General features: G+C 40.4%; 1 protein-coding gene across 2 annotated transcripts in view; it reads left to right on the forward strand.

Annotated features, from left to right (window-relative positions):
• The window catches only part of BTRC (beta-transducin repeat containing E3 ubiquitin protein ligase), a 97,418-nt gene that overhangs the window by 24,324 nt on the left and 55,136 nt on the right, over positions 1-17,958 (forward strand). For both annotated transcript variants that reach the window (XM_031062420.1, XM_014309880.2), the window contains one exon: positions 7,434-7,511. In XM_031062420.1, coding sequence (XP_030918280.1) covers positions 7,434-7,511 — 78 coding nt within the window. The remainder of the gene's footprint in view (positions 1-7,433; positions 7,512-17,958) is intronic.

Genomic DNA, 17,958 nt, shown 5'->3' on the forward strand with positions numbered 1-17,958 from the left:
AACTAGCTTGCAAAGCTTGAAAGACTGAATATTAAAAACAAATTTGCCACTGCTGACTCTCTTAAATTCACAGAACAGAACTGTTAAGCAGGGCTGCTTCCTGGGAAACATGGAAAGCCTGTTCTCATTAGCTATTCTCTGTCTCTCTCTCTCTCGCTCTCTTGAAAAATATGGATAAAATGAAACCAGCTTTTTAAAATTCCTCTAAATTACTTGTTCCTAGCATCTGTATTTTGGAGTGGGGTGGTGGTGGTGGTCTTTTTGTTAGCTACAACTAGATTTTTGCTGTTCGAAATGCATCTGTTCATCAGATCTTTGATATTTGTGCTGGGTTTTGGTATTTTAATGTTAAACTGAATTTACTGTTCTAGTAATGTGGACTTCCCACACCATTAAATTACCCTTTATAGCCAACAAGTAATTACTAAGTTAAAAGCATGTCATAAGAAGCTTTTCTGTATATTATGAAATTCTGTTATAAAGTCTCATTGCTTTGAAAATTTATACTTTTCCAATTATTAATTTGAATGAAAAATTAAGAAAACTATGAAGGATCCATTCTACAGATGTGAAAAGCAGAATCTTGCCCTGGTTGTTGAAACTTGTGTTATCATCATCAGTGTTAACATGGAGGCAGACCAAATTAGGACTTGTGTGAACATGAATGTATGTGTCTGGTCAGAGGTGTAGTGTTGTACTTCCCATTTTCACTGCTGTCAGAGATTCAGTTTTAAGAATTTAAGTTTTAGTAGGTACTTCAGCTGCTTGGGCATGAATTTCAACTTGTAAATGTTCCAGGTGGGAGGTGAAGTCTTCACCCCCATCACAGGGCATTTATAAATGTATTGGAGGAAAAAAAAGCGCCATGCTTCTGTGCAGCTAACAAGTAATAGATATAATAAACAGAATAGACATCTGCATGCCAGTCGGTAAAGCAGACACTGAACTGGAAGGCCTTTTTAGTTTATTCCCTTTCTTTTTCTGTCATCAGTCAGTGCAAGGCAGGCTGAAGATTCTCTGCCCTCCTGTCATTCTAATGCTCAGCCAAAACCCCTTGCAAAAGTACCATTTAACTTTAAACTTGTAAGAGCTGGGAAACTTGTCTGTGCCTTCATTCCAGGCTGAAGTCACCCCCTTGTGCCTACACGTTGCAATTTATGGTGTTCTCTAAAAGGATCTAATCTCAGTGAATGTTCAGAGCAGCAAATGCCGAGGAGGAATGGGGTCTGATACTTATCTCTGCATTTTCATTGCTGTGGATCTCCCTGTGTGTTATAGCTGTCATTTTTGTTTTATCTACTGAACAGCAGAGAATTGCCTTCAAACTTGAAGCTTTCATACTTGTTCTTCTCAAAGAACATTACCAGTCCTAAGGACTGGTTTTATATATTGTAGTGACTAGCCAAATAAGTGTGAATTGGAATGTTTTGGACTTCATGATAGGAGAAAAAGGAGAAGCTCTCCTTACATGTTTTTAGTGTATCTTAGACACTTTTTTTTTTTAACGGTAATACTGCTTCAGGCTGACACTGGCTATGCCAGGATTCATCCTAGCACTGTTTGAAATGGCTGAGATATTTATAAACTGACAGACAGCATTTATAAAATGAGGATGCTGACAGTCCCTTAACGATAACAATGGACTTGGACTCATCTATCACTTACAGAGGTTATTGGAAAGGGAACATAAGGCTTCTATGTGCCTCTGGTCTTAGACTGGCACTTATTTCCACACATAGCTCTCTCTTTTTAGTCCTCTCTGGCTGACATTGGCATTAGGCAATTACAGCTAATTTCTCCATACCTTTACCTGATGATGCTTTGTTCTGTTTTCTGCAAGACAACTAACTTTGCAGCATCTTGGAGCAACACCCTCATTCTCCCAAATTCCCTCCTCCTAAACAAGAGGAACATCCTGACTTCTGGCAGGCTGCTGGCTTGAATTGGGAGAGAAGAACAGTGTGCCCTGATTGACAGACTTAACCCGGGGCTGGGCAGGGGTTAAACAGGCCTTCTGCCTCCTTTTACTTTCACACAGCACCAGTCTGCAGACAGAATGCTGATGTACCTCTTTATTCAGTGGCTCCCTCTTGACTGAGAGAGTACCGTTCTGTCCTTGGTGAGGAGGACCAAGTGCAGCGCAGGGACACTTCCAGGAACATGAAAAAGGATGTCAGTTATTTTCAATTTCTGATAAAATGCTGTGTTCATTCAATGCACTTAGGAGCTTGAGGGTCAGGTCATATCAACAGTTTGCACTGGAAAAGGAAAAATGCACTATTTCACTGGTGTGTGCTACAGCATCTATTTTAATGTGGCAGCAGAAATACTGAGACAGCTATGTCTGGCATTCAGTTTGCCCTTGAAACATTTACTCTACTCTAACTGTTTGCACACTGTGTTCCCACTGTATTATTTGCTTAGAGACCTAAAATACCCAAGTAGATTTCCTACATGCAGTTGGATCTGCTGATACCACTAAAAGCACACTCTGCACACCCAGGCTTCTGTTCGAACTGATGTATACGCACGCAATGGCTGGAGCGAGACTTGATTGGCTTGAGGGGGTCTATTTATCAGGGAACTCGATTAAAATACAGACTGCACATGACATCAAATTTGTAATCATTTTTCCACAGCAAGCAAGCAAGCATTTTCTGTATTGGATGCAGGTGTTTAAAGCAATAGTGTGTTTTAAGGGCCAGTGCAGCACAAATTCTGGCCTTTGGGATAAAGACAAGTGTTTTGCCTGCATAAACAATATATTATTTTTTTTCCCCTCCCCGAGGTCCACACACACCTAGTTTCCCTCAAGCTCATCATCTCTGTCAGGTTAATCAATAGGCACCGTATGGCAGAGGGTCAGTAATCAGTGTCATCGTGCCTTTAAATCGTGTTGAAAATTTGCTTAAAGCCTGGGCCAATTAACATCGAGATGATGAATGGATGGGTAGATGGGAAGAGCCTGGCGCTCAGGGGCTTTGTGAGAAGGAGATGCTCAGCTGTTGAGCAGCAGACACCAGCGAATAAAATCAGCCATTCATGTGAGCTCAGTCCACCCACTCTTAATGATAATGTCAATCTAGCAAAATATATACACATTGGAGTTGTCATGAGTTCATAAATCAAAGGAGTTTGTCAAAGGCATTCAGATTAACGAGGCAGCAGCAATAACAAGTCAAATTTGCATAGAGAATTGCCCGAATCTCAGTAAATTATGATCCTGTTTTTCATTTGATTATTTGCTAATGTCTCAAGAGGGAGAATGATTATATTAGCATGCAAAATCTACTCCAGAAGTAGAAATCCGAGGTATAGCAGACCAGCACACGATGACAATTAATCAGTTTCTGCATACTAGCATAAACACGCAAGGCCCAGAAATGAACTCCTTTTTTATTATTATTTCTCCTTGCTACTGATCCAAATGGTTCAGCTTGACAGAGACTTTATATTGCTTTAACAGTGTTCTGAATTGTGCCTGCAGGCAAGACATAGTTATGCAGCTATAACCAACCTATCCATCTGCCAACCAGATTGGAATTCTCCTATCCAAGGCTTCCATTAACCCCCACTGACAGCTCCAAACAGGATTAAGAATTTGAAAGCATAAAAAATAGTTGTGCTCTTCACATAGACACACGCTTCTCCCCCACCCCCACCTCCATACACTTGGAAAAAAGGCTGTGTCTGTACTCTTTTATAATTAGTGCAGGGCAGAACAGCATCAAAGAAAGCCTCCCCCAGTTGGCAAGGGTTTGATTTCCACCACGAGTGAGGCGGTACTAAAGGTAGCTCTGCCCAATTGGTAGTCCCTGGGAGTGCATTTCTCCATGTATTATATCTCATTCCCAGCAGTGTTTTGCTGGGCTGTGTACACAAAATACTGCATGTCATCTCCTGTCAAATGCTTCAGTCTGGGGATTTTGTATGCATTGTAGCATGTTGTGTTTAGTGGTGGAGGAGGCTTCATAGGGAGAGTTAAATAGTAATAATTTTGTAGTGGTCTTTAAGACAACCTGCCATGGAGTTATATTCTGTTAATTACAGGCTGAAGTTTTAAATGCAAATCAGATTTAAAAGGATCTCATTACAGGCAGTAGCCATTTTAGGAAAAATGAGCTATAGAAGGCAGAGGCCCTTTGCAGGAATCTTCTGTTAGAAACAAATTTTCAAGGTTATAAGAACTATGAGATTGGGTTTCCTGGCTTCTCTTCTCACTACTTCCCCTGTCATTGTGTGACCTTGGGCAAAAAAAAAAAAAAAAATTACCTGTCTGTGGAAAGAGAGTGTGCTTTGGAGACTTTAGCATCTAATCTTTCCTGTATTTGTTCAAAAGAAGAGACCCTTGCACGCAAGCACAAATGCTTTTAGCTAGTCCAGCTTTAGTCAAGAATGCTTCCCTGTGGGAAGTAAAAATTTTCCCTGGTGGAAGGGAGTTTGTATGGCTTTTTAGCTTTCCATGTGTACTAGTTCTCTTTGCTTCTTTCTCCCTAGCAAATTCCATCGTTCCCCTACTATGTATGAAGTAGAGTTGCTGCAGATCTTTAATATTCCCAGTGAGTACACCCAACTTACCGTCTGGATACCAAATGCTTCTTTCCAGATCTGTGCCTGGGACGTGCATTTCAGTAACCACGAGAGGGTCCCTCCCTTTGTCTGCCTCTCCTGTGGCCGAGAGCATCGCTGGAGTCCTGCTGAGACAAACCTTATTCTGACCTCACACATGTTTATCCCTCCTCCCACCTTGTTCAGCAAGGAGAAATATATAGATGTACCGTTTCAGTCGATTACGTTATGCTCTTCCCTTGGCCATGGCTAAGTGTTGCCCTGTCAAGTGAAATTCACTTCCATGCAGCTACAGTTAGTCCTGAAATATGCAGGGTCCTGTAGCTGCACCTGGATTGATAGGTTTCCTTTTCCTGAGAAATGAGCGGGAGTTATAAACATCTGTGCTTTTTCTTAAGTGTAATGCTTTCCAGTCATTCTGTCTTCACCAAGCGTAACTTACTTGCCGACAAAAGTGCATGAGCAGCGCTCCTCTTTAATAGTCTGCTATCGGAGCTGCTGTGTTGGTGCTGTAGAATGGTGAGACGCCAAGCTGTGAACCACCATATGCACTTGGCAGTCTTTGTCTGGTCTTTGTTCAGCCAACCTCTTAGCCTTGCCACCTATAAAGATAATGAATGCAAAATGGTCCTCTGCTTGCTCTTAAAATTAGATGCTCAGCTTAAAGAAAAAGTAGATAACTTGATGCTTTGCAGTAACTAGAAATTTCAAAATAAGGGCTAACAGTTCACCAGCAGTTCCTGCTTTTCGATGTTTGTGTGAGGGAGGATCCTTAGTGGCGAGAAGAATGCGAGATTTCACTGTCAAAGAGAGATTATTTGGAAAGGGGAATCGTTCTGACACTTACTGTAGGGAAGGAGGTGGGTATTGAAAATTAATCCAGAAGTACTAAACAACCCCTTTACCCTACAACCACAACAAAATGCATTTCCTTCAGTAACTCACCTCAGGTTCTTACAGGTTTCACTCTTGATCTTTGTTTTTCCCAAAGCACAAAAATTAAAATCCTAACTTGAATGATCCACTGACTAAACTAAATTTCATGAGCAGAAAAGAGCAGCTTTAATGTCTGACCTTCCTTTTGTACATATGCAATTCTAGCTTGTATATTTTTATGATCACAGTTCTTTCAAAGCAGGATTTAATGTAATAACTTGGTCCTGACTGTGACCTCATACAAAAACTTTTAAAAGCTGCCCTCTTACAGTGATTTATCAGGCCTGTTTAGGATTGATTTCCATTATAAAACCCTGGTTACAGCATTCCAAATGTCATGGTGCCTCATAGGTTCTATATCTTGTTTAAAAAAAAAAGAATTCAAAATCACTAGTTGGTCTGCAAGCCTTGATTTACTCCTGACCAGTTTATGACATCCCAAGTGTGGTTTTACTGTTGTGTTCCTCTCCCTCCACCCGTTGTCTGCCATTTCTCAGCAGCTTCTGTCCCTGCCCTGTGTCCTGGCTGTCCCTTTGGTCCCGTTGCTCACGCAGTGCTGCAGTGGGCGCACGCTCCGCGCTTGCTTTCGGCTTCCCGCAGCCGCTGCCGTGCTGCTGCTGGCCCTGCGCTGCCACTGCTCTCCCAGCCTGCTCCTTCTCTGCCAACACATGCCACTTGTGTCTCCTGAGCTGCTGGGCTGGAAGCTGTCTCTGTGAGAAGCCAGGCAGAGCCGTGCTCAGCAAAGGACAGGTTATTTGGGAGACAGATGCAGAATGTAAACTGCTGTAATAGACGCAGTCCTGAGCTTGTCTGCAAGTAACTGGAAAGCCACCCTTTTCCTGGCAGAGCTCTCCCTAGGCAGTTTTTCTGCATCTCTTTAAAACCTGTTTAGTTGCTCACTACTGAATGTGTGGGAATGTGGCCTAAGGCTATGAATACTGTGGTGATCAAACTTATTTTAGATGTGTGTGTGGGATTCCCCCAAAGCTGGCTGTCATTTCTCCCCGAGTGCAGTAGCTGAACCTGTGCAAAGGAACGCTGTCTTCCAGAGTAACTGTCTTTGGCAGCGGGGTCAGGATTCTCCCCGCTGTATCCAGCAGTTTTTAACCAAACATTTGCAAGACTGTTCATGTCCTGATACAACTATAGTTTGTCTTTAAACCAAGCAGTATTTGGTTTTAATCATGACAGTAGCATGACAAAAATTTCCTGGTTGTATTTTTAACTTTTGCTGGAAAAGCCCTTGCATTTCTTGTCTACATCCTCTTGTCTGACTGATCTTTTTTTTGAAGGTGGCAGCTTACATTTTGGAGAATCAGTCTTTCTAGAAATGGCACATCTGTGTGGAGTCAGGCAGCAGGAGAGAAAAACACAGCTGTATTATTATACACTACCTATACAATATTTGGGGGTGTTTTTGGAAGCATTCCCTTACAACCTCTTTTACAAGAATTTAGCTCCACCATATTTTCTCTATTATTTTAGGCAGTCAGGCAATTAGTAATTGTTAGGCAGATTAAAAACATAGAGGCACAGAGGACAACAGTTGCACCCATTAACAACCTCTTGTTTTAACAGGTTCCACTGTTTTATGTGGTTATTTTGAGGTGTTCAGGAGTACCAGTGTTGCCATGCTGGCTCAACCACCATTTCAGCTTTTGGAAGTGGCTGTTACTGGTAGTTTCAGAATAAATCCCTAAAGCATGGGCTTCTTCAATAGATTCCTGCAGAGTGTTGCAATGTTGTGTTGAGGAGGAAAAATTCTTTCTCTGCCATAACAAGCTGTTTGGCATAAAAGTACAAGTTAGCCTCCAGTATGTGTGTATGTGAAATGCTACAGCCTGTGTAGGAAAAATATTCTGTTTCTTTTCTCCTTGCAGAGTAATATTAGGGATAAGAACTGAATTAAAGCTTACTTTCTTTCACAGAATTCCTCTGAGAGAGAAGACTGTAATAATGATGAGCCCCCTAGGAAGATCATTCCTGAGAAGAATTCACTTAGACAGGTATGTGATCAGTCTCTTTAAAAATGTGATAAAACTTTCTAGCTATTTGAATCCATAAATGCTTCTGGAAGCTGAAGTCTGGCTTGTGCTCATGGAAATCTTTTATTTTCTTCTTTGAAGTCTGAGCAAGTCACATTGTACCCAGGAAAATCAGACACAGAGATTTAGCTTTCAGGGGAGTTTGATGACTCTGAAGAAATGTATGCTTCAGTATAGTTCAGTCAACTGTGACTTTATTTTTACCTTTCTTCAGGTGGTGTTCATCAAGACCTCTTCAGCCTTTTATTCTGTAATTGTTCCTGTCTTGTTTGTAGTATATTTTGCCTTGCCTGAGATCAAGACTCTCAAAATGTTGTACAACAATTAAACTTTTTATTGCCCTTGAAGGTAAATTTTCTTGGAGATGATATCCAGGTTAATAACCTGAAAAGTGACCTGGTCTTGTTTCTTTTACATTCATATAAATTACTAATGGGTAAAAAGGAGAAGGGATGGTTTACTAAAACAATATTTCTTTGTCCTTTATATATAGTAAAGCAAATTCCTTACCAATTCAAAATAATTCCTTTTTTTAATCCCCATGGCCAACAAAGGGAGGCTGGCATGTGCTTTCTGGGAAATTTAAGTTGGGTTTAGTGACTTCTGATCCATTTTCACTTTGGTCTTTCTCCCCACTGCAACCTTCAGGCAGCAGAAGCAAAATTATGTCCATGCTTTAGCTGCCTGAGGTTGCTGCCTGGTGTATCAGAGTGAAACCATTGGTGAATGTGACTTAAGTGAATACCCCAGGCCATACATTGCAACAGCTGAGGAATTGTTGCATTTCCTTCTGCATCTCAGCCACAGGAGCAGCAGCCTCAGGCAGAAGAATAAGATGGCACAAACCTGCCTCACATCAGCTATTTCCAGGAGAAGTTGTGGGTCATAGTAAAGGAAGACATATCTTTTTTGATACAGTGCACTTGTTCTCAGAGTTGTTTGGTTTGTGTGATTGGTTTGAGGTTTTTTTTATGTTTTAATAGGAGTGTTTGATTTTGTGGGAGGAGGTGTTATGTGAAGGACTACATACATGTGACTAAGACAGATCCATCTAACAAGTGTAGTCCATATAAGTCTTTTAGACATGAGGCAATATGCTGGCATTTATAGCTGAGAAGGAATACCTTGCAGAATGGATTAAATGTTAGATTAAGCTTGAATTGTTTCTTAAGCTTAATTGGTTTAAATTGTTGGCATTCAACAACAAGCAAGAGTTGGAGGAAGAGGGCAAACCTACTAGGTCCTTACTGTGTATCCCCAGGATAGGAAACAAGGTCCCCAAAAAATCAGGGGGGTTTTCCCCCCAGAAAATCAGGGGGTTTTATCTTAGAGTTATATTATCCATGGCAAGCCATCAGGTTCAGCAAGAAGAGGTATAGGACTCTTCTTCAAAAGAAGATTCATAGTAAGAGATGTTAATTAAAAAGGATCATGAGTTACTTATTTTGTGTGTCTTCTCATCACACTGAGTCCTTCCTTGTAATTATTGATTGAGGAAACAGATATTTGCAAACTGTATTATACAGATGAGGAAGGTACAGTTTCTGGAATTGGATTTCCATTTTGTTATATCTCAATCTGCAGAAGTATTCTTAGCATCACAGGAAAGCTGTCTTTTCCCTCAGGCCCGCAATTCATCATAATCAAGTAGATACCAGGAATACAACTGAAAAACCACTTGTAGTGTCCCAAGATTTCATATTGGAAGGAATTCAATGGGCATTGTTTACATTGAAGATGGTTATCTGTGTTGCACGATATTGTTGAGACATTGCGTCAGTCTCCATCTTTGTGTCCAGTCCTTACAGTGAGAGATGCAGGACAGAATCCTTGGGTCTTCTATTGCTATCTGGGGCCTTTGTGTTGAGAACAGTCTTTGTAAATAAATTCAAGATGTAGTCCTAGTCTTAAAGCAAGTGCCCTCTTGTCTAGATCATAGGAGGTGGTTGTCCATGATTTTTTGCCCATTATGGAGGGAATTCTGGTTCTTTACGTAGACAGAAATAAAGCTGTCTGAGCATTTTGAAAGCTCAGATTGTTCCTCCTCTCCATTAGCAATGGACAGGAGCAGTGGGAGTTTTCTGGGGCTCTCATTCCAGAAGTCAGACACATTTAGCCATGTGCCTAAATACTCACAATCAATGAGTAATGCTTACTGGAAAGATCTGGATCTCCTATAGGAAGGTATGCAGAGTGACTGCTATGTCTTACATCTATCCATGCTTTGTAGAACCAAAAAATGTGACCTGAAAATGCTGTCAAAGCAATAATACACAAAAAATGCCTTCCATTTTACTGGAAAGATGCTAACTTGGTAAATATTGTGTGAATGGTTTTGTATTTTTAGTTCCTCCTGTAAGACTCCCTTAATATTTCATTATTGGGGAACATGGACCTACATGCACAGAGAAATTGAGTGTATGGGAGTAGGAGTCTGTTTATTTAAATGGTCTTTCCAGTGAACATATCCTCATATTTAGTACTTTTTGATTAGTCTTAGAAAATTAATGAGATGCATCAGACCACTTCAGGCTAAGTACTATGTCTTGACATGCTCAGCTGCTAACAAGTTTAAGTAAAGGTGTGTTTCCTTTTCTTGCCTTGTTTGCAGTGCTGTTATGCAGCTTTAGCCATAACATTTTCTCAGATGAGTTTGTGAATCAGACATACCAGAAGGTGGAGGGGTTAAGGAGGTGTAATGCTTACTTACACATCTGAAGTTTTGGGCAGGAGCTGAAGACACCCATTGCTCACTGCTGTGGAACTCTTAGTAAGAGAAATACCATTTTGCTGTTGATTAAAATGGTTTTATGGAGATGGGTCTTCAGAAGTCTCAACAAGTGGGGCAGTGTCCTTGAATTGCTGGAAATGGAAGGCATGGGCACTGTTGGGTGCATGTGAGGGCAGCAAGGGAGAAAAGTCATGGAGATTAGCATTGGGAAACTGAAGAAGGCAATGAACTTGACACTGTTTGCTGGAACAGTGAAAAGATCTAAGCTATGACAGACTTTGGAATATGGATGCAGACGTTCAGTTTTTGTTGAGTGCTTGATCTGACAAAATTAAATTTTGAAGGGATAAACTGAAAATCATAGTATGAAAACAGACCAGAAAAAAACAATGACAAGTGGCAAAAGTTTTTGGCAACTTTATTTAAGCTAACAAACGAATTTTCACACTGCAAAGTTATAAATTAATTTTAATAGGCTGATCCAGATGGTCCATTTGGAAAATGGATAGCTTGATCTGTTGAAAATTAAACTAAATTTATCTCTCTCATACTTCAAACTGAAGTAAGCGTGAGAAGAGTGCCCATTAAGTCCAGCTCATACAGATGGACCGGCAGGTCACACATGGGACTAATCTGATTCATTTTAAAAATAAATGCATGAGTTATTGAATCAGGTTCCTGTTTCAAGCCCTGCATGTGAGCGTGTGTGTGTGCTGCCCTTTCAAAGGGACTCGCAAATGCTTCAGTGCATTTTTAACCTGTGTGTTTCCATTTTAATTCAACTTCCTTGCCAAAAAACATAATTAGTTTTCAGTGCCTATCATTTAGTGTTAGACCCAAATACTAGATTGATTAGGTCAGCCATTTGTTATTTTAAGGGCTGTGTCTCCATTCTTCATTTATGAAGAACATGAGCTCAATAGTCTTGGGGAGAGAGCCGGCCTTTAGAAACTGGGAAGGGAAAACTCTCTGGGGGCCCCTCCAGCCTTTTAGCTTCTGGGTGTTTTTAACAGAGCCATGAATGCAGATTTGTAAATTTATTGCAGTGCCATCTGGTTTTTTTGCAGGAACCGTATTATTGTTGGCTCGTATCTGTCTATTGTGGTGGTCACTCCCCGGGAGCTTGCCCTCATAGTCCTAAGGAAAGTGATGAATAGTGGGGGTCAACATGAATAGGTCACAGGGCAGCTGTCCGGGGCTGCCCTGAACTTGATTACCCTACTGGTTTTTAAAGAAGACGGGTACAATGCTGGTTGTTTAAAACCCTCCCTCCCTTCTCTTCACTGCAGCAATAATGAAGTGCCTTTTGCTGCTGTGGTTCATCTGTGGGCGAAGGTGCCTTGTGGGGAAAAGCTGGCAGCAGCAAGGCTGCCACAGTGTACCTCCTGCAAATCTCACATTGGACTCTGCTATCTTTCTGCAAGCTTCCAGATGGAAGTCCAGGGGAAAAAAATCCCTGTCTGTTTACCCCATTCAGACAAGCCCCTTAGCATTTTCAAGAATTCTCCCTCTTACGGTTTTGGCACAGAATATTACCTCAATTCACTCTTACAGATTTGAGATAATTTTTTAAAATTACATGTAGCACCTAAAACATGCTCTGGGCACTATTTCAAAGTTAAAATAGACACAGTCTGATCTTAAGAGTTTGAAGCCAGTACTCAAGAAAACTGTGAGAAGCAGAAAATGGCTGAAGAAGGTAGAGCAAAGGGAAAACAAGAAGTAGCAATTGTTAGTGGTTTACTTTCAGTTGGCAGCCTCACCCTGCTGCTTAGGGCTCCTGTCCATGTGTATTTCTCTGCTGCAAAACTGTTTCTGCCATGCAAGATTGAAGCCCTCTTCTTGAATGATGAGGAAAGTTGGATGATGGGGAGGAAGAGAGGGTCCTTCATCTCCCTCCGTCTCTTTGGGGAAGATGCTGCACTTCAGATTTACCTTGTGTTGGAGAGCTGTCTTGGCAGGGCAGTCCTAGTCTATAAAGTTATGCTGGTTACCTCATCTTTTACACAACGCTTGCTAATAAGGAATTGCTGATTGAAAAGCCCCCTGAAATTGCTAGAGGTACACCCTTAGCCTTACTTGCTCGATTATTCTTCCTTTTTAAGTTTTTTTTTTTGCTCATTATTCTCAAACAACAACAACAAAAAAATAATTTCCATTCCTTTGTGACACCTAGTGCGTGTTACAAAGCTGGCCAAAGCGGGATGTGCTGGAGTCTAAGTTACAATGGGAATGCTGCCTCGTGGCGGAAAGGCCACTGGGCTCTTTCAGCATTAGTGCTAATAGGAATCTGTCACCCCACCGCATTGCTGCATTCCTCTGTAATTGAGTAAATTGCAAGTGTTGTCTGCTCCCCCCTGCCCTTTGTGTCCATGTCCACTTACCATCCGAAGAACGTGGGCAGTGATAAATAAAGCGCTGAACAGGGCTCCCAGCTCTTTGAAAGCAGCATGTTGCCAGCCCCCTAGTTATATTTCTTTAAGTGTTTATGTTTTTCTGTATTCTTTCTCTTGTGTGGCTGGAACCCTGGGGATCCGAAGCCATGAGAGAGGCCAAGAAGCTAACAAAAGTAGCTGTCCCCTTGTTAGCTTGTTCCTTTCTTCTTTAAAAAACAAGATGAAAACCATCTGGCTCAGGGCATTACATTTTCCTCCCCCATGCACCTCTATAGATTAAGAGTTTCACCTGCAGTGAGGGTTTACATTGATTAGGGAGGGAGCAGTAATTCAAGCCTCCATCCACTTCAGTGGTACTTTGCAGTCTTTAAAGGTGCTGACCCATTGAGTTAAACTGTCAAGGGAGGATAAAAAAGGATCTTCATCCCAGGAGGTAACAGCTGCCAGGTTTTCAACACCTTGCATTCTGCTGGAAAAATGTCACAAATTGTCAATGGAAAGAAAAATCACTTGGCTGCCATCTTCCCTTAATGATACGCCTTATAAAATGAAAGATATAAGGGTTTAAAAATCAGCAAGTAGCTGTTACGGGAAAAAAAATCCTGGGGGGTTTTGAACAATGGGCCCAACAAGATGTATCTTGAAAGACTGTGAATAATGCATCCAAGTTAGAACAACTGGGTCTGATTGGGATGGCCATGGTTATGTCTGCACAGTGGGACAAGAGGGAAGTGAAAGGAGCTGCACAGAAGTCTAAAATTACCATGCCTGTTTTAAAAAAAAAGTAGGAAAAGTAGTCTGATTCATAAGCCAGTGAACTGCAAGAAGACATACTGTATTTCTGCTCTTCTGAGGACAATTTGTTTTCAAGCAGCTACCAGATGGCTAAATACCACATTTTCTTTTTCTTTTTTTTCGCCCTTCTTTTCTTTAACAAGAGATCTAGTTTGCCTTGCTCTTTGTTTTTGTTTGTTTTAATGCTTTTACATAGCTGAACAGCCCTGTGGTGTTGGGCATTGTGGCATACTCCTTTTTGTGTTCCTCCCCCTTGTGCATTGATGGATGAGTTTAAAAAAATCTTCAGCTTTAATGTAATTTCAGGTAACAAGCATATTGGACTAAAGCTTTTTGTTTGCATTGTCTTGAGGTTTTTTTGTTTTAGGGGCCTTTTTTTTCCCCATGTTTGTTTTAGGTAAGTCATTTTAATTGTACTGGGTAATTAGAAGGTACACACAGCCAAGGGAGCTTTGTTATGGTAATTGCTTAAGAAAACCCACTCCCCAACTGCCATTGCCGTGTGTTAAGACACGTCTTCCCTCTAGTGGCAATATTAAGGACTCTGGCTTTCACAGTCAGCAAGGTGTAATTGCAATATGACAAACTGTGCTTTAGGGAAAATCCTGTAAATGATCTAGGTTTTTGTTTGGCTAGTCTTTATTTTGTCTTATGACTTGCTGTGGAGACTATCCTTCCCAAGGCTGGGCTAGGGATAAAAATTTCGTCTTAAGAAAATAGTCGAGGTGGATCCTGGGTAACGTCTTACAGCTTGACTTAATTCTAGTCTTCTTTTTAATTACCTCTTTATAAAAACGTTTTTAAATTTGTTAAGATTACTTAATTCTTTCAGAAGAAGTACCTCATTTGAAATAAATAAATAAATTGCATTTATTTTAAATAGTCCATGTGAAAGACCTTTAAAGGGTAATTAATACAAGTCTCCTAAGACTCTAAATAAGATGAAAGCAATCTTTCCAAATCTGCTGGAGTGATTTGTTTATATAACTTCCCACTTCTGCTGAATTCTTCAGAGCCTAATAACTTTTTTTTCTAACTGTTTGGCAATTTGTGCTTAGCTACAAAAGCCCTTGTTCAAAAAGAACAGTTTAATAATCTTTCCCCTGAAAATGACTTGAAGGGAGGGTATGGGTTTTGTCTTTTTGCTGTGTTTTTATTAGTGTTATCTTTCTCTGATAAATCATGTAATTACTAACTATTGGGGGGGAAATCTTATTGAACTCCTGGGTTGCAGCTTCTATTAAAAAGCAGAGCTTTGTTCAGGGACTGGGGATTCTTGGAATGAATGGCCAAAGAAATGGATTTCAGTTGGTAGAAAAGCTGCACATACATGGAGTTCTGCCTGGGGTTCGAGGCTTCAGCCTGGTGCTCAGTGTTCATCCAGAGCTGCACAGACAAGAGTAGAAATGTTTATGTGTTTGTGTCAAAGAGCAGGATCATACTTTCTTTAAAAAGAAAAATGTAACCAAAGACACTTACGGAATGAGATCAGATACAGCTCTATCTTTAGTGAACCATAGTCTAGTACCTCTGTGGCATTTTAAGCCTTTGGCTGAGAGTGAATACAGCCTTGTGGTTCCCCTGCTTCTGACATGATTTGGTGCTCCCATATATTTGTAGGTTTCTTTTTTTCTTTCATTAGGTCTGGTTTGGCTATAGGGCTGCTTAACACACTTTTCAAACGGCTTTTGCAAGGTTAAAGGAATGCAGCTTGGTAACAAGTTTGTGTCATTTTAAATATATACCTTCTAGTAAATAAGGAGGAGTCTTGCAATCAATCCCTTTTAGTGTGTTATATGTTTCACCTGACAACTAAACCCTCTATTGATTAACCATTACTTTGTTAGATAATCTTGTGTCATTGAAGCCACTGTAAAAATTAAACTCTTTAAAATGTTTTACCCTAGCAGCGGTGTGAAAATTGAAAACTTGTTCAGAATTACAGCCAGCTTCCACAAAGAGGGTAGTTTTCAACAAACTGGTTTATGTTTGCATGCTTTATATGCAATATAAAAACATATTAAAGCACTCCAACGCAAAGCTGTCTGCCTGTAGCATTGAACCAGGCTACCATTTCAGAATACTTTTCCTTGATGAAGAAACCTCTTATTTTGATGAAAGGTGAGGAGAAACTTGAACAGTTTTGGAGCTGATTAGATGAGATATGTAAAAGGGTCAAGCTTTAAAGGCGAACTTGAGAAATATCCTTCTCTAAGGCTTAGTTTTGGCTTTGATTTTCCTGCTTTTCTTCCCGGTGAGTCAGTGTTCCCATGGGCATTGGAACAAATGGAAGGAGGTACTCTTATGTTGCTGTGTAGCATCAGACACCATCAAATGTTTCACCTAACATGAAGGGCTCTGCATTATTACTTGATGATATGACATTAATTCTGCTTTCAGAATTCACTAGTCTATTCACTGGACCTATTCACAATAACTATTAGTGTACAAGCAATATCAGATGAAACCAAATCTCCATGTCCAGCAGCCATTTTGTGTCTCTCAGTAGCCAGTAACTGCTGCCTGCAAAAAGCATTTGGAGACTACCAAAAAGCATTTGAAGACTACCATGTAGTACTGCCTTGACAATATATTCTCCAGGCTTCTTACGACCTGGCCTCATGAGCCAGATGCAGCTTCTTTGTAACATTGGCAGTACGTTTCTGTTAAGACCTATCAAGTAGAGTGACATTACTTCTTTTTCCTCTGGACTTTAAGGGAGAACTAGGTTTTCTGTGTTTTGCTTTCAACCCTTTAAAACGTACTGTAGAACACGTGTGTGGATCTTCTTTGCCCTCTTTATTCATCCCACAAGGCTAATAAGGCATTCTTCTGTGAGAATTTGAAAATAAGAACTTTGTAACTTTGAAAAGATAGTAATGTATGTCAAACTGAAGAGTACTTTATGTTTTATTCTCAAATATACATCCTGATGTGTTGAATCCACAGTATATACTCTTCACAATTTTCTCTTTTTCCCTTTTACTTCTACTGCTGAAGGACTAAATGGTCATCTGGTAATTTGGCACATACATAAATCCTTATGTAATAAAATTACTGTGTAAAAGTTGGCTCTTACTGTAAAAGCATGTTCTTCTCTCCTTCTATGGTTGAAAAGGTTGGGAAGGAGGAGTTCCTTGGCATGTTTTCAAAGGGCAGAGTGGTGTACTGATAGCATGAGAATGCCCAGGTCAGTCAGACCCAGAGTCACCTCATCCATAGCCAACTCCAGCACTGTCAGTGGAAAGTGCTGTTGAATGGGAGCAAGGAAGTCTGGCCTCTTTTGGTGCTCCATTGCCCTCCTGTCCCTGCAGCATCTACTGCTGTTTCACTAGGGATGTCTGGAAGATATCTGTGCTGAATATCTGTGGAGCTGCTGTCCATGAGTTTGTTTAGTCCCTTTTTCCACTTCTGATGATGTTTCTCTGCACAATGTCCTAGGGCAGGAAGCACCAGAAGTTCACTGCCAACTGTGTGAAGGAGTGTTTCATTTTATCTTCTTTAAATTTACACTATACTAGTTCTGTCAAATGTCAGTAATCCTGGTATTGTGGATTTGACAAACAAGTTATGCTGGAAGTTCAGTTGGTACTGTTGAGTTGGTACTGTTCCTGGAGATGTAATGTGTGGGTGAAAGTAATCAAAATTAAGCAATTCACTAGAATAATTTTTTGTATTTGCATTCTGACATGTATGTAACTTTTGAATAGTGCATAGTGAGCTTCTTTCATTCTCAGAAAATGCTGATGTCTCTAGGTTTAGCATTTAGTATTTCACATTTTGTGTTTGGATTGTCTGGTCTTTCCCATTTGTAAATGCGGAGAAAGCCTGTTGTAAGCCCAGCTTTTATAAAGCTGGCATGCAACCAAGGTTTGTGCATACCTGTCTTGGGAGGAAAAAGACTGACAAGATTTGAGTTCATGGTTCAGTTCACAGAGCCACAGACTTCCTTGTTGTGTTCAATAAGTGTTTATGTGGCTGAGCTTTTGATCTGCAAAGTGGAGCTAGTAGTAGCTTTCCTCAATCAGGGCTCCTCATAAAACTTACAGGGTGTAGCAGACAAGTTGTGCAGAAATACTGCATATGGAATTCTAGGAGTTAAATTGCAAGTGAAAAAAATCAGATTTACAATAAATGGGTTAAATTACACAAATGTGAAAACTGAACAAAGAATCTTACCAACTCTTCATGGTTTTTCGCCTTCACAATCTGGTTGAATTTAACTAATACCATGCCTGTAAAATGATGTTTGCATGGTATTGTCTGAATGTCAGTGCAAAGCAGATGGTATCAACTTTTTGTCTATCAGTTGGGGTACTATATCTAAGCCCCAGTTTATAGTAGTATATACCATTCTGATCTTTCTTCTGAGGAGAAAGTTTTATGCATTCCAGGGGGATGGTTTTATGATGTTGGCAAATATTTGCAAGAGGCAATCGGACTTCTGTTTGCTTGTGGCCTAATCCAGTTTGAATCTGAGCCTCTC

This window comes from Geospiza fortis, unplaced genomic scaffold (assembly GCF_000277835.1).
Source record: "Geospiza fortis unplaced genomic scaffold, GeoFor_1.0 scaffold130, whole genome shotgun sequence".
Taxonomy (NCBI): Eukaryota; Metazoa; Chordata; class Aves; order Passeriformes; family Thraupidae; genus Geospiza; species Geospiza fortis.